Source organism: Lycium ferocissimum, chromosome 4, assembly GCF_029784015.1.
Source record: "Lycium ferocissimum isolate CSIRO_LF1 chromosome 4, AGI_CSIRO_Lferr_CH_V1, whole genome shotgun sequence".
NCBI lineage: Eukaryota > Viridiplantae > Streptophyta > Magnoliopsida > Solanales > Solanaceae > Lycium > Lycium ferocissimum.
In genome coordinates this window covers 41,593,966-41,618,870 of record NC_081345.1, presented here as the reverse complement: position 1 = coordinate 41,618,870, position 24,905 = coordinate 41,593,966, and the positions used below count along the sequence as shown (strand labels likewise).

At 34.8% G+C, this 24,905-nt stretch overlaps 2 protein-coding genes across 2 annotated transcripts; one reads left to right on the top strand and one right to left on the bottom strand.

The window, feature by feature from the left end:
* The first annotated feature begins 876 nt into the window (after positions 1-876).
* LOC132053008 (AUGMIN subunit 3) lies at positions 877-14,319 on the top strand. Its single transcript, XM_059444779.1, has 18 exons — positions 877-1,256; positions 2,982-3,018; positions 3,155-3,258; positions 3,738-3,933; positions 5,245-5,311; positions 5,923-6,026; positions 9,170-9,254; positions 9,409-9,463; positions 9,842-9,973; positions 10,213-10,282; positions 10,563-10,620; positions 10,709-10,764; positions 10,993-11,145; positions 11,805-11,916; positions 11,990-12,131; positions 13,041-13,116; positions 13,611-13,706; positions 13,901-14,319. The coding sequence occupies exons 1-18, from the start codon at positions 1,081-1,083 to the stop codon at positions 14,030-14,032; spliced, it is 1,851 nt and encodes a 616-aa protein (XP_059300762.1). The 5' UTR covers positions 877-1,080; the 3' UTR covers positions 14,033-14,319.
* A 3,901-nt stretch (positions 14,320-18,220) lies between these two features.
* On the bottom strand, positions 18,221-20,381 carry LOC132053007 (uncharacterized). Its single transcript, XM_059444778.1, has 4 exons — positions 20,206-20,381; positions 19,873-20,094; positions 19,223-19,396; positions 18,221-18,633 (listed from the first exon to the last, which is right to left on the bottom strand). Exons 1-4 carry the CDS (start codon positions 20,209-20,211, stop codon positions 18,580-18,582), a joined length of 456 nt encoding a protein of 151 aa, XP_059300761.1. The 5' UTR covers positions 20,212-20,381; the 3' UTR covers positions 18,221-18,579.
* Between the last annotated feature and the right edge of the window lie 4,524 nt (positions 20,382-24,905).

Genomic DNA, 24,905 nt, shown 5'->3' with positions numbered 1-24,905 from the left:
GGAGGACCACGAGATGTTAGATTCAAATTCTAATGGAGACAAAATATATTTTCTTTCAATTTGCCCAAGGCTTGATGAACAAAGTTACCGGTAATTGTCCTTGTGGGTAGCAGTTATTGGACGAAATGGGTCGAGGTGCGGGGAAGCTGGCCATGAGAGTCATTAAAGAATTGATGTAGCATTTTGGTATGCATACCTTGAAAACATTAGTAATGTTTGATAGTTACAACAATGTCCGTAAGATTGCCCGTTCATGCTGGTAGTTGTTCTAAAGACGACGTTCAATTGATAATTTGCACCTTATAAGCAATGAAGTGGGAAGAGAATCATAAGATTTTAGATTCAAATCCTAGTAGAAGCAAAAACACATCATCTAATAACAAACTATTTTTTATCTAATAAGACATCATCTAATAACAAACTATGGTATCTTATTTTGTAAGTTAACCCCACATACGCTGGTGGAGGTAGCACAGGGAGTGAGAAACTATTTTTAACTCAAATTGAAAAGAAATACTTGCTATTTTACTAAGGTCAATTAGACAATTTTCTTTTTTCACCCAATCAATATAATAACATCTACGGCCTTTTTAAATGCGAAACTAATTAAACAAACATGCAAGTAAAATATAAATAGAACTAAAATCAAAATACAAATGTTGGAAAATAAAATAAAATAAAATTGGAGTAGCAACGTAATTAGTGTAACTTTCACTTAAGTATAGAGTTACAAACTTTTAAAAACACATCATACTTTATCATCCTCATCTGTGATCTAGCCACGGATCTACTCCAAAAAAAAAAAAAGATATAAAAAATGGAAATCTTTTTTTTTATTCAGTATATAATTATGAAATCAAAATACTATAAAAAGAAGAAGAAGAAGAGGGAAAAAGAAAACAAATAAAATTTGAAACGTCATATCAAATCGAAAAATATTCCGGCACCAGTTAACAGATAGCGTGACTAAACATTCAAATTTCTCTCGTAAGCGAAAACTCTCCCAAATTAGGTCAGTGCCGGCACCAAACGGCACCTCTCGGCCGTCCGATCTAAATATCTACACAGCAACAGTTCAGTATGAGTGGTGCGCGATTATGCGCATTGCTAGGGGAATTAGGATATGAAGGACATCAATCACTTGATCCTGATAGTTTCGAATGGCCTTTCCAATACGACGATGCTCGACCTGTACTTGATTGGCTTTGCTCTAGTCTTCGTCCTTCTAATGTCCTTTCCCCTTCCCAAGTCACACAGTGAAGTCTCTCTTCCTACATTCTATAAAATATTGCTTTTGTTTCCGTGTATAATTTTATCTAAGCGTCTAAATTTTGTGATAAATTGAAATTTAGAATTCAATCTATTTGTGGATCGGAAGCTGTACTAAGTATCAAGCTTCTAGTTAAATCTGCTTTTTTATTATCTGTTTACTCTGTGTGTGTGTGTGTCTATTTCAAAGTTACTACACAATGTCATTTTAACTACTTGATTGCTTCGGTTATTTGTATAATATTTTTTTGTAAAATGAACGTCTCTCTTTCAAATTCTTTTTCTCTTCCTACATGTTACATAATTCCTTTGGTTTGCGTGTTTAATTTTTATCTAAGTGTCGAAATTGAGATAAAATGAAATTTAGAGTTCATTATATTTGCCGTTTATTTTATTTTTGTGTGTGTGTGTGTGTGTGTGTGTGTTTTCATTCTAAAGTTAGCTACATAGTGAAGTTTCTCTTTCAATTTCTTTTTTCTCTTCCTACATTCTACATAATTGCAGTAGTTGTGTGTATAATTTCATCTACACGTCGAAATTTGAGATAAAATGCAATTTAGAATTCAATTTTTTTGTGGATCGGAAGCTGTACTAAGTATCAAGCTTGTAATTTAACTTCTCGTTTACTATCTGTTTATTGTGTGTGTGTTTTCATTTTAGAGTTACTAGCTACATGATTGCTTCAGTTGTGTGTAGAATTTTGTGTAAATTGAACTTCTCAAGAGATAAAAGGGAGTTTACAATTCTATTTATTAGTATATAGGATTCATCGGTAGCTGTACTAACTACCGACCTTCTTGTTAAATTAGTTGTATATTTATCAGTTTATTGAGTTTTTGTAATTTGTATAGTTACTAAGCAGTCCCATTTTAGCGTCTTATGTTTAATGTCTTACACAGTTCATTTAGTTGTGTGTACAATTTAAATCTAAGTGTCGAAAAATGTCTAGAAATTCTATCTATTAGGAGGTCGGAAGCTGTACTAAGTAGCAGCCTTGCAGTCAAATTTGTTTTATATTTAATATTTCTTTCAAAGTTACTAAGCAATGTCATTTCAATGTCTTTGACATCATTAATGGGGATGATTTGGCTTTACTAATGGGGATGATTTGGCTTTACTCTTGAATGAATAGGTGAGTATCTGCAAGACTCAATCTTGTGTAGTGGACTTCCCTTCTCTCCTTTTCTCTTTAGAAATATATGTTGGCTTGGATATTGGCAATAGAAGTTTAGAAAATGTTGGCTAGTGTTAATTGATGAGTTTAAAGTTCAATGAGTATACACAATGATAATTGTGAGTGTTCTACTGAAAGGTATTTTCAAGTTTCATTATCTCTTGAGCTTTCTTAGGATTGAGGCGTGATTGTAGTAGTTGTTGCATTGTCTCTTGAGCTTTTCTACTGATTGTCTTTTGTTCACGAAGTGCTGTATTTGTTTATTAGTTATTAATATCTTTTAATTTAGAAAAGAAGTAAATTTGTTCAATATGACTCTATCTTCGATCTCAATCATTGAATACGAAGTGTTTCAGCTGCTTGAAATGACATCTCTGGACAACATAGGTACTTATAGAATTTATGTTGACATTACTCTATTAGACGCTGTTCCTATCCTTCTATTCATTTTATTTTCTTGCATTCGTCAGAATTCCCTACTTTTATAGACGGAACACATTATTCATCCTTCTATTTATTGTCCTCTCTTGTAACCTAGGTACGAGCATCTTTTACATGAAGAGAAGCTGTTGGAGGTACGCTGTCATGCCTTCACACACCCTCAACTTCATATTTGATAGAATTTGAAGATGTTTGCTATCATGTCCTTTCTTTATTCCTTCTTGCCACTATGTGTATACATACACACTCATTTGTGCAATGACTTCACAGGGAGAAGATCTAGACTTTGCTTATGACAGCATTTCAGCCTTCTCAACAAGGAGAGAAAACCAAGAAGCAGTTTTTGGAAGCGAAGAAGGATTGAAGGATATACGGTGATGGCAATTGTCTCTTAGACCTGCTGTTCTTTATTGCTAAACCTTTACTATTCTATCCTCGAAGTTTGAGTGCATATAAATGCTCCAATTATATTGTTGAGTTAATTCTAGTTTCTGAACGATTCACATTCACATTGTGGCCTACCTATACTCTTAAATGTATCACTGCTCCAGCATTGTATTTACTCATGATGTGACAGTAAGTTGTACAGTTAAAGAAATTAGTCAAACATGCTTTTCATCTCATCTTTGCTTTTTTTTTTTTTTTTTTGTTGTCTGATTCTCTTTTACTATTTTTTGAGCCTATCAGTCCTGGTACACTATTAGAAATCTCTCAGATTGTGGGTGTTAGCAGACCCCTCAGATGATTCTGCTTATGCTTCATCTTTGCTCATTTCAAATGAATAGGTTTCAGAGTATTTTGTTTTACGTTTGCTCTGTTTTTCTCTGATATTGATGGTTTGCTTAATCATCAGTGATGCAACTTTAGCATTAAAAGCGGAAGAATTGGAGTTGCAGAAACAGCTGAGACGATTGCAGTCTCAATATGATATGCTCACTGGGCAGGCTTCTTCATTGATTCAGGGAAGAAGGGCTCGAGTTGCAGCTACTTCTGTCCTTAACGGACAGCAGGCCACCATAGATGACAGCCTTTCTGCAAGGAATTTAGAGGTATGCCAGTTAGTTGCAAGTTATTTTATCATTTGCATAGTTGAAATGCAATCTATACAATGAATATCATCTCCTATTATGGCTGCATATGTAAGGTTGTTATTGATGGTAAAATCAGTTAATGTGAGGATATGTTAAAGACAGTGCTGCCTGGTGATATGTAGGCAGGTTCAAAGTAAACTCTTCCTTTGCTTTACCTGCAACACAACCAAACACAGGTTAAATTCTATTTTGACGGCTGACAACTTGAAAGAGGATGAGAACAATATTAATTCCTGGCTGCTGAAGTGGCAGATCGAAAATGTTAATCTGACAACTGATTTGTGGTTTTCATTTTCACTTTTGTATCCGTGACTATTTATTTAAGATGTTAAAACTCCTGAGGCAGATTAAACATAAAGGACTTAGGTGAGAGATAGAAGCAAACATGGAATGTAGCACCTTTAAGTGTTTTTAGGAGAATCTGGAGACGAATATGCTTATTGACATTTGAAAGGAAAACAAAAGAATGCACTTGAAGGATTTGGAAGTGTGTTTGGAAGATCAAGAGCTCCTTATTATTACATATGAAACTTTCCCAATGTTTGGGTGCTTGGATCAAATAATCAGAGGTCTTGAACCTTGAATAGCATTGTAGTAATTCCATTTGGCAGTTTTCTGGTGCATTAGCAATATGACATTGAAGTAGGTTACCAAAAATATGTCATTGAAGTATTGGACAAAGTGGCATAAAAGAAATTCTTCAGGAATAAGTGTGCGCTTTTGAAACAACTAAATTCTTAGCTCCTCTATTTCTTATTTAAGCTCATCTTTTCATCATATCTTAAAGTATTGACTTATAAGCTGTGCTATGTTTATGGTCATAATCATCAAAATTTGTATTTTGCATCAGTGGAGTTGCCTTTAGGAATTCATTATGTTGCACTATTTTCCATTTTTGTAACGTATGTCACTTTAAATGTCTGCTTTTGCCTATATTTTTCACTATTTCCATTTTTGTAATGTTAGCACGTTAAATATGTCTGCTTCAGATTGGCCCTTTACATATTAGCCGACCTGTTGTCGGTTTATTCTTTGGGCTGGTGTTGGCAGCAGGCATGTTATGTAGCTTGCTGCCCACGGCCCCCTAACCATATCTTTAGCAAATGTCTCCACTAAAGAAGCTTGCTGCCCACAGACCACTCTCTATATATCTTGTCTCTATAATTTTCGTTTGCCAGTGAACATATATCTACTCCCGTGGGGGAATGTGCACATAATGATAGTATGTTATAATTTTATATGGTTCCTAAAATGCTTCACTATACATAGATGAATGCAGTTCTTGGAAGGATGGCTTCTACTACGCAAGAGTTGGCACACTATCATTCAGGGGATGGTACAAATTTTCACTTATAACTGTTCAGAGAATTTGTGTTATTGATTAAAGGGTTTATGTGGTGTACAAAGATTCCTATTACCTTGGCTTTGAATGTCACTCCTTGAGATCTTCTGTAAATTCTACTGCTTAAAATGTAATGACTATCCAGCTTCTCCAAAAAAGATGGGACTATGCCTTTTCAAGAAGAGTGCTACTGGTTACTGCTTATTTTTTTTCTTCAAATGACCTGTTTGAGCACATGTCTTGTGTATAGTCTGTAAATATGCTGCATATTTACATTAAACTAGTGTAACAGTCTATTGCTTAGCTCACTTGGATGTCGAGGTTCCAACTTGATTAAGATTAGCAGGTCAAACGAGAATCTGAATTTAGCAAATTCTGCTTCCCTTTCTGTGTTATACTCCGTGAGCTATAATTCATCTTTGATTAGAAGGTACTTGGGCCCAAGACCTAAAAAGTTATTTGGATTTCCTTACACAATCCACGTGGGACAATTAGTAACTCAACATATTTAAAACGAGGTAGTTAAGAATCTATTTTGAACTCTATATCTATCTTTTTACTATTGTGACTATCTCTTTGATATTCCAAATTCTTTTGTATTGTAGAAGATGGAATATACCTTTCTTACTCGGACTTCCATGCATATCTGCTGGTGGATGCATCTTGTGTAAAGGAGTTAAATCAGTGGTTTACCAAGCATCTAGATACAGTACGTTTGGAACATTATTTTTTAACTTGGTTCTTTCCCTTGTGAGCATTTTTATCTTCTTAACCCTGGGACATCATGGTACCATAATCTATTACAAGATGTTTCGCAAAGTGTTTCTACCTCCAAACCAAATAATGTCACGTATATTTGGAGACTCATCAAACCTTAGACATAGGACTTGGGTTATGGTAGCAACATAAAAGGAAAAGCTTGCACTCAATTTTGATATAATGCGTAACTGTGAACTGATATTGCTTAGTGTTGATCCATGAATACTTGTTACTTTTACCTGTTCATTAATCCATGAATTCTTTTAGGCCTGACTTTCATAACACCAAAAAAGTCGTCGTAATCTGATCATGGAAATGTTAACCTCTAAAGTATCACTTCCTTGGAACTTCTCTTATTTTTAAATAGAATTCTTAAACGAGCCAATAAATGATCTTGTTTTGAGTTATATATTTAGAGCCCGTTTGGATGGGCTTATGGCTTTTGACTTATAAGCCAAAAGCCATAAGTTAGAAATTGTAGCTTATGGCTTTTGACTTATTTTTCTCATTTTGGCTTAAAAGCAAGTTCTTAAAAGAACTTTTTTATTTTATCCAGACACTACAAAAGTGCTTAAAAGCACGTAAAATAAGCCAATCCAAACAAGCTCTTAATGTTGAGCTTATTCTCTTCAGCTCTACTAATATTGGAAGGCTTACTGTGGGACTTGTGTTTCTTTCTGTATACTACATGATAACAAACAACAACATACCCAGTATATTCCCACATGGCGGGGTCTGGGGTGGGTAGAGTGTACGCAGACCTTACCCCTACCTTGGGAGGTAGCAAGCTATATGAGAGATCTAAAAAAATAAGCGAGTGCACAAAGATAATAATACTCCTAATACGGAAAAGAATTCCTTGCGGCCCCCTACTAGCCCTCTACCCTGATACTCGACCTCCACACGCTCCTATCACTAGTCATGTCCTCGGTAAGCTGAAGTAGCGCCATATCCTGCTAAATCACCTCTCCCCTGGCCTTCTCTGGCCTACCCCTCCTTCTCTTCGGGCCCACCACTGCCAGCCTTTCACACCTCCTCACTGGCGCATCAACGCATCTCCGCTGCACATGGCCGAATCATCTCAACCTCCCTTCACGCATCTTATCCACCACTAGGGCCACACCCACCTATCCACCACTAGGGCCACACCCACCTTGTCCCGAATCACTTTATTTCGAATCCTATCTCTCCTGGTATGTCCGCATATCCATCTCAAAGATCCTCATCTCTGCTACCTTCATTTTCTGGACATGAGCTTTCTTAACTGGCCAACATTCCGTCCCATACAACATAGTCGGTCTAACCACCACTTAGAACTTTCCCTTTAGTATAGGTGGCACCTTCTGATTGCACAACACCCCTATGGGAACTTGCATTTCATCCATCCCGCTCCAATACGATGTGTGACATCGCCATCAATCTTACCATTCCCTTGGATGATCGATCCCAGGTACTTGAAACTTTTTTTCTTCGGGATGACCTGAGTATCTAGCTGCACGTCCTCGTCCTCTACCTGAATCATATCACTGAACTTGCATTCTAAGTACTCTGTCTAAGTCCTGCTATACTTGAAACCTTTCGATTCCAGGGTCTGTCTCCAAACCTCCAGTCTCGCGTTAACACCGCTCCGCGATTCTTCAACAAGCACAATGTCATCTGCAAACAACATGCACCACGACACCTCTCCTTGAATGTGGCGCGTCAGTGCGTTCATCGCCAAAGCAAAAAAACAGGCTAAGAGCGGACCCCTGATCCAGGGCCATTGTGACTGGGAAGTGTTCTGAGTCACCTCCAACTGTCCTCACCCGGGTCTTGGCTCCATCATACATGTCTTTAATCGCTCTAATGTAAGCTACGGGAACACCTCTAGCTTCCAGACATCTCCATAGCACCTCCCTTGGGACTTTGTCGTAAGCCTTTTTTAGGTCAACAAACACGATGCGCAAGTCTTTCTTCTTATCCCTATACTGCTCAACAACCTCCTCGCAAGGTGAATGGCTTCTGTAGTCCGACGCCTCGGCATGAATCCGAACTGGTTCTCCGAAATAGACACTATCTTCCTCATCCTCGCTTCCACCACTCTCTCCCAAACTTTCATCGTATGGCTCAACAGCTCGATACCCCTATAGTTGTTGCAGTTCTGGATATCCTCCTTGTTCTTGTACAACGGGATCATGGTGCTCCATCTCCACTCTTCTGGCATCTTCGACGTCCTAAAAATAACATACAACAACCGCGTAAGCCACTCCAAGCCTCCCCTGCCCGCATTCTTCCAAATTCTACCGGGATTTCATCTGGCCCGGCCGCTCTTTCCCTGCTCATCTTACGCATAAGCCCCTCAACCTCTTCAACCTTGACCCGCCTGCAGTACCTAAAATCGCGGCGGCTCTCTGAGAGCTCCAATTTGCCTAATACGATGTTCCGGTCCCCCTCTTCGTTCAAGAGTTTATGAAGGTAAATCTGCCATCTTCGTCTAATATGGGCATCTTCCACCAAAACTTCGCCTCCCTCGTCTTTGATATACTTCACTTCATCCAGGTCCTGAGCCTTCCTCTCCCTCGCTTTGGCTAGCCTGTATAATACATGATCTGCAATCTTATTTTAGATGCTGAATTTTATAGTGGCTATGCATATGCAATACCGTCAATGAATTGCGCTTAGGATGACCAGACTGTACCCCTCTGCCAACCTTGAAAATGTCCCTTTGCCGGGCCAAAGCCCTAACCCGTACCATATAATCTGCTCTTCTAGATTATCTAGGATCTTAGTGACTCAATTTTTGTGCTTTTATGGTACGACTTGATTTTAGGGTCCAGCTGATTGGTTGTTGAGGATGCTAGGTCGAGTGTTTACCTAAATGACATATTGAGTGTTTTACTTTGGGTTCTCAACTTTTTGCAAACGTAGTGATTATCTCATTTGGTGGGGTTTGCCTTAGGAAGGCCAGTCTCGTGTCATCCAGCCAACTATTACAATGTTCGTTTGTGTAGCTGAAAACTTTGGCCCTTTCCATCTGATCTGCTGCTCTTTCCAGATCTATTTTATAGGATTTCAGTGACTTGACTTTGCTATTATTGGTTTATTGTGGTTTAGGGTCCTTACAGATTAGTTGCAGAGGAGGGAAAGTCAAAATGTTCATGGGTTAGCCTCAATGACATATCAAACGTTTTACTACGAGGTATTTACATTTGGACACCTCCTTTCGCATTAGGCTTTTCTGCAAGTTGAGCACACGTTTGTTTGGATTTGCTCGTGTACTTATTGATAGAGATTTCTTCTCCTAAGAATTTGGAGAAGTTGATTCTGAAATATGTTTCATTGTGACATGACAGATTTGGAAAAGTCACACCACCAGCGTGTTTCTGAGTTGCAACGCCTTCGCTCCATGTATGCAGTATTTCTTTTGCTTTAACCTAAGGAAAGTGTGTTTTAGATTGGATGTGCAAAGATGTCTTTCATGGCCAATATATATAGGAGTTTGCTTTCTGTTTCAATGTTTCTTAACTTTTTATATTACGTCTTTCCTATTGAATGTCTTGGCTTTTATTGGGATGTATCACGGCCATCTATATAATTTGTCATATAACATCAGAAGTTCAAGAGATTTTACTTTTGTGGTTCCTATAGTATGGAGATATAGAAAATTAGCATAAGTTTAAACTACTTGGAAGTACTTCCCCTGTATGTCAATCGGGAATCATCGCTGAGGCCTTCAAGAAAGAAATTGTCAACCCAGCTTCATGGTTGCCTTTTTTTGTGTGACAGATTTGGTCCAAGTGAGAGGCAATGGATAGAAGCTCAAGTTGAGAATGCTAAGCAACAAGCAATTCTTACTGCGCTTAAGGGTCAACTGACATCAGACGAGGCTCACATTCATCTGGACCTTCATTCTCTTCGGTAGCTCTCATTTATCTGGACCTTCATCACCAAATAGTTTTTATTTTGAGATATTGAGGAATGTATTTATCTACAACCTGTTAGTAAACTTTGTTGCTGTTGGTATCTCTTTATTCAATGATACTCTGCCTTTTAGTAAATGTAGTAGTTCTGAAAACGGACGTCCTAATTTTTTTCCTCTGTATGTTGTATCCTTGCTTGCGGACTACCTTATCATAAAATTTATTATCTCTTTGCAGGAGAAAACATGCTGAACTAGTTGGAGAAATTTCTATTTTGTATCGCAAAGAAGAGAAGTTATTAGCAGAGGTTTGTTCTAGCAGTATTATCTTTTCTGGTCATATTCCAGCTATTTATTACTTAAACTTATATAGTCATGACACAAGAGAAGTTGTCAGTTAGCACCCTGAGAGAGAGAGTATAGAGTTATCAGATTGTTGATTAGGTGATGCTTCAATATCAGCTCATGTGATCGATACATAATGAACAACATATTTAAATTTCATGACAACTTCTTCAAGAGTTCCTTGATGCCTTTAGCTTTTAATGTTATAGTTGAACATATTACCTACTGCAAATCTTCTTTCAGACTATTCCTGATCTTTGTTGGGAGCTGGCTCAGCTACAAGACACATACATCTTGGAAGGTAATAATATTATCATCTGACCTGTGATCTTAAAATTTTAATTAGCATATATTTTTCTGATGAATGCTATATCTTCTGGAATATGTAGGAGACTATGATCTAAAAGTCATGCGCCAAGAATTCTACATTAACCGGCAAAAAGCGGTATGTGTAAGACAGGGTGATGTGTTTCCTATACAGTTATTTTCTTTATTTCTTCTACTATCAACCATCATAAGGAGCAAATATTAAAGGCCCAGTTTTGCTAATTTGGCATGTAACAATTCTAATACCATGTCGTTCTTGGTTCCATTGTTAGCTACCTCTGGCAATCTAACTTAGTTTGATGCTTAGAAATTCTTGTAATTCTTACTTAATTATGTTCCTTTGCAGTTCATAAATCATTTAATTAATCACGTTGCAAGGCATCAGTTTCTGAAAGTAGCATGTCAGTTGGAAAAGAAGACCATGCTTGGGGCATTTTCATTGCTTAAAGTTATTGAGTCTGAGCTGCATGGATACCTGTCAGCAACAAAAGGCAGAGTGGTATGTATATCCGTAGAATGATTCATGTCACAAGACTGGAATTAAACTTGATGAACCTTCACCAGTTTGATTTTGTTTTTGTTCTTCCCTTCTCCCACTTTTTAAGCCTTATTCAACTTTCAATACCTAACGTCCCTAGCTTTCCAAATGTCGTTTTTACTTTCATAAATTGAAAGATAAAAAGGGATGACCAGGAAATTTTGGATATAAAATTTTCTTTACAACAAAAATGGCATGTTTTTGTGGAACTTAGAATCTGAACTTTATGGAACAGTAGCTGAATAGAGTTGAATGGATACAAACTAATTTGGGGTTGAGGGTTTCGATTAATTGGTTGATTGAAGTACTTGATTTTTAATGAGAACCTTGGAATGGCGAGGTGGTTTTTACTGGTTGATGCGTGTTTAAGAGGGCAATGTAGGACGCCAATTGAAATATTGGCACAGGATGGTTATACCTTTGATGCCTCTTAAAAGAAAATTTTCATCTTTAATTGGGAAGTAGGTGTAAGGTCTGCGTACATCTTACCGTCCCCAGACCCCACTAGTGGGACTACACTGGGTATGTTGTTGTTAATTGGGACATAGGACTACAATATTCATCTTTGCTTTATTAGTTGTCCACTCATGCAACATTTTTTTTTTTTTTTTTTTTTTTAGGGTCGATGCATGGCACTGATTCAAGCTGCATCTGATGTTCAAGAACAAGGAGCGGTGGATGATCGCGATACATTTCTTCATGGCATCAGGGACCTTTTAAGTTTATATTCAAGTAATGGATCTGGACATGGAAATATTACTTCACCATTTTTTGGGTTATTATTCATACTAATTCAATTCTTCAGATACCCAAGCTGGTCCATCAACATATGTATCAGCACCGGGCATTGTTCAACAGATATCAAGCCTTCGTTCAGATCTGATGTCTTTACAATATGACCTTGAACATACCCTTCCTCAGGATAGAGATCAATGTATAAATAAACTGTAAGTTCTCAATTCTGCCAAATTATACCAGTCTCTATAACTCCTCTCCGGTATTCTGACAAAATATTAATTGTACTGCGGACATCTTTGAAACATTAGAACAAGATTTAGTGCACAATACACTCTTAGATGGTCCTATATAGCACTGCCAACGCAATGGTACATCCACATTTTTAAATTGTTTTTTATCCTAAAAGAACACCAAATTATCGCCATGTGTTTTCCTGATGAATCAGTGCTGAGAGGGAAAAAGAAATCCGTCAAATACCAGTTCTGTCTGCCTATCGATCTGTTTCTATCTCATTATAACGTATAAGGTATGCATGGTACACACGCTTGCAAAATTGTCAGGTTGTGTAGTGTCTCTCTCTTTCCTGAAGTGGTCAGACATGTCTTCATCTACAAGTAATGACTTGCTGGAACTTCAAGGACCTGCAACTAGGATCTAGTCAAGATATTTGAGTTTCCTAGGATGTAGTTATGAAGTTTCTTGAAAGATCCGTGAGGTTGTGTTTGTAGTAATTGTTCATCGGAAGACTGGAGTTTTGGACCTGATATCTTTAAGAAGTCCATTGAAATCTTCTGGGCTGGTTATATAATGGAATCTCTGAAAATGATACTTTAAGGTCACCATGTAGCAAGGGTGGCTAAGAATCATTCGGTTTTGCATAAACCATATTTCTTTTACCGTTGTAGGTTTCAATTGATGCTTGAACCTATCAGCTCTTGATAATATTTCAAAGAAGTTATTACATTATCTAAATTCAATGAGTTTGCTTATACAATCTGCATAGACTTCTACACTGACATATTGGCATTTCTATAATTTAATCAATACTAATGGTGATTAGAGATAGAAACGTGTCATGGCGTGAAACCATCTTATATCTTTCTTGTGTCACATATTAGGTGCACGCTTCTTCAAAGTTTGCAGCAGCTATTATTTGCTTCATCAACAACTGCTCAACCAATTTTAACTCCTCAGGTAGATTTTTTGCCATTATGCCTTTTGCTTTGTGCAAATATGGCTTCTCTCTCTCCTTCCCCCCTCTTTCTGTTTGCTCAAAGACTGCTTAACTAATCACTGCATCCAAATTGGAACTTTAGATTCTTTTACTTGGAGGTAATAGGAGTATCTATTTACTTAATGGAGTTTTTTCCCTCTGCTTTTCCATAATGTGCGGGTCATAATTGAGCGCCTTTTTTTTTTTTTCGTAGACTCTGATATACCACTATCTTTTGCTTATTGAGAAAAAAAAATGTTCTTGATTGCATAGCTTACCGCACTCATATAGGACTGTTCTCCACTATAACTCCTACTTTGCAATATGTTAGGTGGGTCTGAAATTAGACTTATAATAATGGTCTTTTTTGGTGCATAACTTTTAGATGGTTACTCGCTCTGCACTTCAGTCCCTTTTTCTGTTCAATCTTGAAGATTTTAACTCTTGCTTCTCATTTATGTCCTTCCCTCTATAGACACTAATGAAGCAGCTAGCAACATTGGAAGACTACAATAAAAACCTATCTCGTGCCATTGAAGACGTGACCAGTGAGCATCTGAAGAAGAATGAGGTGAGCTTTCAGCTCGAGTCTTCTTATTTCTGTCTCTAAATAAACACCATCACTAATTTCCGGTGCTGTTTCATTTCTCAGATGGTTACTGTTGTAATTGATATTGTTTAAGAAAAAGCACGTCATCACTCTTTTTTATGCTTTATATTTCTGGAAGATGGAAACTGATACTTGATATCCACATCATAAAACAGATTTACAGACATCAAAAAGCGGAGAAGACTATTGAGAGGCGAGTTTTTGTTGACTTCTTCTGCTATCCTGAGCGCTTAAGAAACAAGGTCATGGAACTTGCAGCAAGTGTTGGGGCTTTGCAATCATCATAGTTGCTCCTCTTTGTATATTGTCCTTTGTACGTAGTCATTGTTTCTTCATTTCCTTGAGTCAGCTGATGGAATTTCTGGTGTAATGTATGTAGCCCTGTTTCTTCTTTCTTGCCTTCAGTTCAATATTTTTCAGCATGTGATGGGACCTTTGGATCCCAGCCTCATGATTCACATGGTACAATTACTAAACGCGTACCCTGCACTAGTTATCTTGTATGCATGTCATGAAAGTGTGTTCCAAAGGTATTAGAAGGAATATCAACATTCAGCGGTAAATTTGAGAAAAAGACTCGGTATATTAAATTATTAGTAAATGTAGTTGTGGAAGACAAACAAAAATACGGTCATATGCTTAATATATTAATTATCCTACGTCCTTGAAGTGAAATCCCTGTTCTCATGTTACGCGGTGTTGATATTGTTGTGGAATTATATGGGTGCAGTATCCACCGTTTGCGACAAAATTCTTGGAAGCCATGTAGATCTATTAACTCCTTCATGCCTTTTAAATTAATAGTAACCAATAAGCTAAGATAAGCACAAAACATAATATCCATCCCAAAGTTTAGGCGTGTAACTAAGGGCCCGTTTGGCCATAAATACCAAAAAAAAATTCACTTTTTTTGGAATTTTTGAAGTTGGAGCTGAAGTTGGAGTTGTGTTTAGCCATAGTTTTTAAAATTATAGTTTTTGGTGAAACGTAGTGTAAAAAAGTTAAATTTTTTTGAAAAACAAGTTTTTCTTGTTTTTAGTATTCCGGAATATAACTCCGTTAAAAAGTGAATAATTTTTATGGCCAAACGCTAAAAGTAAAAAAAAAAAAAAAAAAAGGAAACGCCCACTAAGTTATTCACTTTTTTCACTTTATGGTGTTTGGCTATAAAAATTTCAAATTGTATTTAGAATTTGGAAACAATCAAAACCTTGTTTTTCACTTTTTTCATTTTCTATTTTGGACCTTTACTTTTGTTTTTGTGTTTTCAATTTTCATCCCAAAATTTTTTATGTTGCTCAGTTTTTATCCTAAAAGTTCATACAACATTTCACTAGTCAGAGGTAACTTATGTTGCTCAGTTGCTCTCCACTCTAACAACATTGAAAATCATGTGCTAAAAAGCCTTTTAAAAAAAAAGAAGAAGCAGATGGGAATTTTGCAATAAAATTACATTTACAGATACTATATTTTGTATGTACACTCGTAAGCTTCTCAGTTGCAGCCTTTTGATGAAAAGAAACCATCAGTTTTGAGCACTCCATGAGCTGATCTCAAGTATAATTGCTATATTTTTCACACTGGTTATGTTTATCAACTGCTTTGGGTGGTTTTGCTAGTTTATAGAAATTAAGGGGTATAAATCATATTTCATATTTTTTAGGAAAAGTACATTCAACAACCAAATATTATTTGCAAAAACTATGGCTAAACACAACTCCAACTCCAACTTCAAAAATTCCAAAAAAAAGTAATTTTTTTTGTTTTACTAGTAGTTTGGAACCTAGAGAGTTACTCGGTTCTTTTCTTGATGAAATATTCGTTTCATCGACATTTGTCAAAGAGACAGGGTAGAATTATGGTAAAATTTCTCAAATGACTACCTTATTGTAGCTTCCTACCATTTGTAGCTATCCTTTTTAATATTACTATTCGTAGCTAAAAATCAGCTGATTTGTGTATGGTTTCGCATGTATTTGTTGCCCGAAATACATGAGCATGCTGAAAAAAAGGAACATGCTCCTTTATTTTAGGTCAGATAACGGTGGTGGTATTAAATGAGTAATTAAGATATTTTTTTACCTTCTTTTCCGCAAAATCTCCCGTAATATTCCTTTCCTTACACGTTTCTCTTCTTCCATGCATTCTTCAACATTCAAACGTAAAAATTCAAATTTCAAATTAAATCTTCAACACCTCTGAAAATACATTGACAAAACAAACACGATCAATCAACAACCAATGTATTTGAAGTTTTCAATATTGATTTCGTTTTTTATTTACCCATGTATTTGATAGCATAACTAATGTATTTGACGTTTCCAATCAAACTCCATGTATTTTATATTAAATATCATGTATTTGTGTGAGTAACAATTTGCATCACCCATGTATTTAGTGGTAATGTATTTGAAGTTTTCAATATTGATTTCGTTTTTTATTTACCCATGTATTTGATAGCATAACTAATGTATTTGAAGTTTCCAATCAAACTCCATGTATTTTAAATTAAATCTCATGTATTTGTGTGAGTAACAATTTGCATCACCCATGTATTTGATGGATTAATTTGAACAAAATATATAAATATATAGAAACTTACCATGTATTTGCGTCACGTGTATTTAAAACTAGATGAGCTTAATGGAATTAATTTGAACAAAATACACAAATATATAGAAAAACTTACAAAAATACACCACCAACCACAACAATTGGTAGTTATATCATAGAACGTACACAAATACATATATTTTTCGTTTTCTCAAAACCCTAAAAAACTTTCTCTCCTCTCTCGTGTGCGCCGCCATAACCACCACCATGGCTTTGAAGCAAAAACAATCACTTCCACCAAGTTGATTTTGTGGAAGAATAATAACACAAATAGCGAAAATTTCACGAAACAAAGGAGATGGGATAAAACGTGAGTACTTTAAGGCTTCTTTTTCCTTTATTTTGAAAAAAAAAAAAAAAAGAATACGACGAATCTTCTTGGTTGGTGAGAATGAAAGTGAAATTTTTGCAGAAGGGTGAAGAGAGAAGACGATCATAAAAGGTAAGAAGTTATGAAAAAGGAGAGAGAATGGTAATGTATATTAAGTGATTAATATTGTTACCTTTAAAAGGAGATATGGAATTGGGGGTGCTAATTTTTAGGTGTATTTATGAAATGGTAATTCAAAAATTACTGTGTAGCTATAATAGTTAAATTAGAAAAGTATTTAGTTATTATTAGTAATTAAAATAAAAGGTAGTTATTATCACTAATTATGTATTAGAAGTAGCTATAACACGTAAAAATTCCTAGAATTATTGGGTATTGTCACGAGAAGGGATATTCATGGATCCATTTTGCAACTTTATTAGTGTGGGATAGTCCCTTGATTTATAACTTTGCTTCTTCTTTAGTCAACTAAAGTTGTTTTTGTTGCTTCTTTTGTTTAATCACTCTATAGAGACTTTTAAATCCACCTATCATTTAAGTGTTAATATCCCATTACGGGCAAAAGCAAAAAAGCAGTCCGTAGAAAAGGAATTCAACTCCTGGTGGGGCTATTGATCCGATCTTAAAATTTATGTGTCTTCCTGTTATGATCAAAAGACAGAAAAAGAGAAAAGCCTATAGGGGGAGGTAGGGCAAGTATAAATATGTTTCCCATAAGACCCATAAATCCACTCTTAGTTTGGACATCCATGGTTAGTCTGACAACAACAACAACAAAATACCCAGTGAATCCCACAACGTGGGGTCTGGGAAGGGTAGAGTATACGCAGACCTTACCCCTACCTTAGGTAGGGAAGCTGTTTCCGAAAGACCCTCGGCTCAATCGATGGTTAGTGTGAATTGAGGCTTAAGGTATATACCTCAACAATGAAAAGATTTCAACATCATCAGTGTAGTATGTTGATGCCCTAAGGGTTTACACTATTAGCGAACTTCTCTTTAGCAAAAAGAAAAATAAATGGGAATAGTTGAAGTTATTGAAGAAAGTTTACAAAGGATAAACCAGAGTTATTGTTCTCTGTTTCTTGTCTTCTGTAAGTTCACTATGGTGTGAATATATACATTGTAGGAATAGCTAAGAGTCCCACTCATAATGTTATTCTAATGCACACTACAGATACAATTATAATCCCTTTCTAATGTAGTTTAAGAGTCCTAAGTATATTGTCTAACAGTTATATACTCTAATGACGTAAAATTTTTTACACGATCAGTATAATTTAACTTGTAATAATAGATAACTTACCATTTATTAAAGATTATTAATATTTTTAAATGAAATTACTTACAATTATTTCTTAAGGAATGTATTGGTGTTAAAAAAAACTCTACACTGTAATGAATAAACCTTAAAACTCAAATGGTAATTATTTTCAACTAAGCACTCACAACCGACTGTTGGGTACCTTCAAATTTGGGTCAATTAGCTTAAGTGACACTTGACCAAAGAATAAAGAAGGAAACACGAAAAGGCACAAAGGAGGCTTCACAAAGTAATACTATTACAAGGTTATAATCCCAACTTCCCATACAATTCCTCTTGATTTTATAAATTACAAAACCCAACACCACTAGTATTGTACTAGGACACAAAAATACTTCCAAGTAGAAGCATACCATTAGCAACAGAGACCAAAAGAAGACTTCTCTGTTATATCATATCATAATGATGATATATTTATCTTCTTGGGATGGCCAACATTCTATATCTTTTTTGTGGCCACCTTTTACTGGTTTAAACCCAAAAAACACTTCAAACATCTCTATAGTAGGAATATATGGGACTACTCGACACATATCTTATATGCATTGCTTTATATTTAACCCAACTTAACAAGCACAAGTTGGCAGCAAGCAGCTCGAAATGAATCCTCGGATGCCCTTCTGCAAAAGGTTTAAATAAATCAAAGGAAAGTTCAGCACAATGAAGGGCAAAAAGGAGTTTTTAAAACTTTTTTTCTATATAAATGAGACTATATCTTATCAACTGAACTTTAACTCGTAGTGCAATTAAAATCTTTAAAATAAACCAAAACAAGTGATTAACTTTTCAACCTTCTACTATACTAATCTTTTTTCTTTGGTCAAAAAGATTATGACTTTAATTAAGTAATGTCCCTTCAGATGTGACACCAGAAAAAAAGGGTAATCATTTTTCCTTTAATGGACCACAAAAAGTCCTTTGATTTGTGGTAGTACATGAATGGGTGAAGCAGTTAAAGAGAACCTGGTGGACTTCTACCAAATTTTGAACTGCCTTTTTACACTAAACAAAAAAATATCCTCAACTTAGATGTAGATGCCAGTCCAAAATTTTGAGTTTATAATTTTGAATTAAAGAAGAGACAGTTAATCAGGTTAAGGATAAATAATTTATACATATTCAGTGAATTTTCTTATCACGAATACAAGATTTTGACTAAAGCTACTGAATTTTGCTGCACAAATGATGTATGTCAAAAATTAGGCTTACCGTTTTAGACTTTGAGTAAAGCAAGTCAGGAGAAATCTTGTAGAGATCTTCATCAACAGGTTTGGGCACAGGTTTAGCAGTAGGAGGAGAAAGAGGAACAGGGCTTGGTGATTCTTTCTCACAATCACCCATCTCCCATGCATCTTTTCTTGCTTCTTTGTAACTTGCCTTTTTCTGCACCCAATCACACTTTCGCAGTTTAGCTTTTGCTGCACTCATATACACTATTAACACAAAGGAAATAGCCCAATGATATTATATCCAAATAGTCAGCTTCAGAGGCGAATTAGTATTTGAAGCTTATGAGTTCTGAATTTTAATTTTTTAAGTTACCGAATTCTAAATTAACAATATGTACATATACAATGAGTTTTAAGACAACAATACAGTTTTAAATCAAAGCTATTGGATGCGGCTAAACTGTAGCAGACACTCTAGCTCTGACCTTTGGTCAGCATAGCTTGTTTAAAGCATAAAAAAAAAAATCACTAGTACATATAAAGGTCACAAGTTTAAATTTTCTTATAGCTACACAAATATTATAACAAGTTCAAGATTACAAACTGGGAAGTCTTCAGTTTTTTCTTACACTCTCAGTCAACTCATATAATGTCACATAAATTGATACGGAGTGAGTAGTTAATAATTACCTTACGACGAGGAACGACGATCATAGTGGGAGTAACAATATGGTTCTGGTAAAGATCTCCAGTTACATATAAATCAGAGTCTTGTGAGTAGCTGTAATTATACAAACCAGCTTGTCTAGCTGATTCAAAACACTCTGTGAATGGAATTGGAAAATCATCATTGTTACAATCCCAGCTACCAAATGCTGGTACGTGGCTCCTCTTGAAGTAGTAGTTGTTCTCCTGTTTTGAACCCCCAAAAAAAAAAAAAAAAATCAAGAACATAATAAGTCCATTTCTGAAAAGAAACTCTTTGTTAGAGTATAAAATAAAAAATTAAACTGCAGTGCTTACATCCATGTTGGTGTTATCAGCAAAGAAACCAATAGAAACTTGAAGATTGATCACTTCAAAGTTCTTTTTACCTCTTACTTACTTTTTTTATAAAATGGATTCTATGATAGCAGAGGAATGGGAGGATAATTTAAAGGAACCTGAAAAGGGGTTGCTTTATGTTGTGTAAGTTTTTGTTTTTTGTGGGTATATAAAGGTAAAAAGAAGAGAATACAGGACGGTAGAATGATAAAATGGTTCCTTATGTTTTGAGTTAGGTTCAAACTGGTTTTTTAAATGTACTTCTTAGCTTTTTTGGTCCTTTAAACTTATCAAGAAGTAAGCCTTTTGAGTATTGGCAGCCACCATTGATGAAGCTTTGCTTCAATTTTTTGGATACGGGTATGGGACTTTTTTAATTGGATGTGAGTTATGTGTTAGATTTATATTAATTAGGAGATACTTAAAATAGGGCAACAGGAAGATGACACGTGTCTCTCCGTTAAAATGAAGGGTATATTTGAGCCCAAAATGTAACGATAGGGGTATATTTGAATCCAAAGTATAACGAAGGGTATTTTTGGCCTTTTTTCGATAGAATTGGGGTATATTTAACCCTTTTCCGTATATTTAATATTTACCAACTTTGCTTGTTAGATTTAAAAGAAATTGTGAAAAATAAGGATATAACATGAATTCATATTTGGACGTGCAGTTTTGAAGTTTCTAATATTTTTGGTTATTTTTGGAGTATGGTGCGACTTTTGTAAGTTTTGGCGTCTGATTTAATTTTCGATCTTGCTGTTTTTGAGATTTAATAAAATTTTCTTATTGTTTTTAATTAAATCTTGTTCATTTTTACAATTCGGGAAAAGGTGCAAATATACCCCTCAACTTTGTGATTTAGAGCAGATATATCCCCTCGTTATATATACCTCGGCCGTTACAAAATGGTGCAAATATACCTTTTTGGCTAACGAAATTTTTTGTAAAAATCATTTAGCTTATTATTTAATTTTAAAAAAAGTCACGTGGCTTTGAAAAAAAAAAATCTACCCAATTTTTTTTAGTAGACATATTTTTCTAAAGCCATATGGTAATTTTTTTTGGTGGGTCGGATATGGTTCGTTTAAAAAAATGAGTAGACTTATTGATTTAAATTCATTGAGATATTTTTTAAAACGAATCAGACTCGACTCTCCAGGAAAAATATTTACCATGTGGCTTTAGAAAAATATCTATACTAAAAAAGAATGGGTAGACTTTTTTTAAAGCCATGCGGTATTTTTTTAATAAAAAAATGAGCTAAATTAAAAATAAATTCATCAGGGGAAATGGTATATTTACACCATTTGTGTAATGTCAGGGGTATATTTGCACCATTTTGTAACGGCATGATATATACATCACTTTTTTGATGAGGGGTATATCTGCTCTAAATCCTAAAGTTGAGGGATATATTTGCACCTTTGGCTCTTACCGTTCTCATAAATCTGACTGCTAGAATTAGTTGAATATTCGATAAAATTCAAAAGTGTTATTTTTTATAAATTGAAAGATCAAAATTATTCAATACTACTATTTAAGGAATCACTTTAGGTCTAACTCGGATTTAAAAGATCATTTTTGTTATTCAAAGTGACATCAGTATTAAGTTGTTACACAGTAGAAAAAAGCTGAGAAACAGAGAAAAAGGCCAAAGCCCAGATATCAAAAACGTGAGAGGCAGACATGAGGGACAGAGAGGTAAGGCAGCAAAATTCAGCTTTGCTCTTTTTTTGCTTTATTTATAAGTGGTGGAATTTATTTCCAATTTGTTTGGTCTTTGTTGTGACAGAGGACAGTGTATATACCGATGAATCACGACAGTACAATACAAAGTTGTTGCTTTTTCTGAATTAAAAAAGCAAAAGCACGAATCACACAAATTTAAGGAAACTTTCAAAAGTTTGAAAATAGACTTTTTAACCCCACACGCGTCACTATGAAATGCTTTGTGCTCCGTGCACCCTTTTGTTGTTTATTTTTTTCAATTTAAATATTTTAAAATTCATTTTTGATATCTGTGCATCTCGTAAATTGGCGCATACAAAATATTCACTGATATACTACACGGTCGTTTGATTCATGGAATAAGGATAATAATTTTAAGATAAAATGAGAAATTATTTTATCTCGCATTTGATTATGAATATTAATTAGTTTTGAGATTATTTTATCTCATTATTTTTACTAAACTAGTGGGATAGGTGATCTGTGGGATATCCTTGTCTATCTCATCTCACTTCAAAAACAACCCCTTATACTTCCTCTACTTCGAAAAGTACAATAGTTCCAGGTAAAATTTGATATTTTCTTCTTATAAAAAAGGCTTATGAATAAGGATATATTTAAACCAATATTTGTATTTGTAAAAATATATTTGACTCTAACTATTAAAAGAAAGTAATTTTGAACCATTTGGCAAAATTTAAATTTTGGACCTTTTTCCGTTAATATATACCTAATGATACTTTTAGTATACATCAAAAATCTTTTTTTTTTCTTTTTCATTTCACTATTTTATACCCAATTGAACACCTACAATATTGTTAAAAATAATAAATACTCGATATGTTCAACACGAAAGCTATGGGTCTGAACTGCAATAGAGAAAATGTTAGGTGTTAAATCGTATCAGCTATGCTCCTAATATATGCGTGTTAAGTCATAATATGTCCTCATTAATCTTCTAATTATGTTCAGTTGAATTCTATGTGAAATAAAGATGTTTTTAACTAACTATTATGACAAGACATTTTTGGAGCAAATTATTAACGGAAGACAAATTTAACAAATTTCGCATATTTTAAAGACATCTTTTTACGCTTTCCACATTGCTAATGCGGAGTTATATATGTTCTTGAAGAAAATATGAAGGGAATGTAAAATGGGAGAGGTCTATTGAACGAAAGCTATGGGTCTAAAATGTAACAGAAGAAATGTTTAGGTATTGAACTGTTAATTGCAACGGTGCTGCGGAGCAGTTACTGCATCAGTAAAAGGTCTATTCGATGAAGGCAACAAGTCAAAGCTGCAGAGAGAAGTCACAGTCTTCCCATGATATTTGGCAGAGAGCAAAGCTTAAAATGGACAAAAAGATCTTATGGTTGGATATATTGAGTAACCCATATTGTGGTTTCAGGAAAGTTTCGTATATTGAAATTGATTGTTGTCTCATCAAATTAGAATTCACCGACTGATGGATTGATATATATGTGGAAAAAAGAAAACGAAAAAACATATTTCTCCCAGGATCCTCAATAATTGATTCATTAGTCGTTAACACAATCACATATAACAACAACATATCTTACGAGGTTTACGAGAAATAGAATGTGCATACATTTTATCGCATTTGGGAGGTAGAGGTTATTTGGAGATAGACGTGAACTTTAAAAATTCGAAAAAAGAAATAACAGAAGTGAAGAATTCTGAAAAAACCGACGGTTTTATTGGTGGCCCATCAAAAAGAAGCTGCCCGCTTTGACTTGATTAGCCAATCGAGTGCAACGGGTGTTGTGTTCCTCTTCATTTATTTTCGTTAACGATCACAAAGCCCAACAACCGTTTTTTAATGTAATCACATGTCTAATAAATATATGAATTATATCGAAAAGCTTAGAGTATAAGGCATACATAAATTATAGAGAATAGTAAGTTTGCCCCAATGAATCAGTTGTAAGTTTCTGTTGGGTTAGTAGAGGAGATAAGGAAAGGCTGAGGGAATTTGATACTAATTGCTACAAATGTGAAGATATGGGGCATTTTTTGTAATGTTTTAATGTATCTATGACTCAAATTTGCATATATAGTTGGCTTGGTAAATTTTGTGCTCATGGCTCACGTGATCTACCAGCTGAATAGTAAACCTTCTTGAAATTACAAGGGCGCCCAATTTAAAGAGCCAACATATATCATAAGTTTCCTTCAGCAGTAATATTACATGCAAAACTCCTAGCAATATTTTTTTATATATTTGAATACGAATTCGAGTTGACTAAGATGTGAAACTTTTTTTCTAACTTCAAATAAAAATATATTTATACTTCAAATAAAAATTCACTTGAAATTCAAATCATATTTCATTTACAGATTAAGATGTTGTGGTCAAACTAGTATATGTACAGATGGTAAAATTTTAGTAGTAATTCATAAACAATCCCCAATTAGTGGATTTGCTTTACAACTTATCATTTTAAGGACCCGTTTGGTCATAAGAATTATTCACTTTTTCTCACTTTTTTCAAAAATTAGTGTTTGGCCATAAAAATTCCAAATACAACTTGAAGTTATATTTGGAATTTGAAAAACAAGAAAAACTTGAAAATACAATTTCAAAAACTATGGCCAAACCCAACTTCAACTTCAAAATTTCAAAAATAAAAATTTTTGGTTTCTATGGCCAAACGCCTACTAAGTCTCGAGCTCAAAGAGTTAATTACGCCACGTTGGAACCACTTTATTAAAAAACACTCTTTGTGCGAGCATTTTCCTGTAAGTAATTGCAATGAATTTTGTGCAACTAACAGTTCAAATGGTAGTTAGGAGATTAAAATTTTCAAAAATCAAGAAAAAAAATTGCTACTTGAAATTTTATCGACAATTGTGTCACTTTTTTTTTTTTTTTTTTTTTTAAATAAAGAAAATTTCATGACAGCCTTTGGGTCCTTGGTTTTCCT

What these genes read in the sequence shown, in the direction of transcription:
- LOC132053008 (XM_059444779.1), top strand. Translation starts at nt 1,081, where the DNA reads ATGAGTGGTGCGCGATTATGCGCATTGCTAGGGGAATTAGGATATGAA. An exon ending in TTACCAAGCATCTAGATACA is followed by an intron (nt 6,027 to 9,169) that starts GTACGTTTGGAA and finishes ATTGTGGTTTAG; the next exon opens with GGTCCTTACAGATTAGTTGC. An exon ending in AAGAGAAGTTATTAGCAGAG is followed by an intron (nt 10,283 to 10,562) that starts GTTTGTTCTAGC and finishes ATCTTCTTTCAG; the next exon opens with ACTATTCCTGATCTTTGTTG.
- LOC132053007 (XM_059444778.1), bottom strand. An exon ending in TCGTCGTTCCTCGTCGTAAG is followed by an intron (nt 19,397 to 19,872) that starts GTAATTATTAAC and finishes GATTGGGTGCAG; the next exon opens with AAAAAGGCAAGTTACAAAGA. An exon ending in TTTACTCAAAGTCTAAAACG is followed by an intron (nt 18,634 to 19,222) that starts GTAAGCCTAATT and finishes AACCTTTTGCAG; the next exon opens with AAGGGCATCCGAGGATTCAT.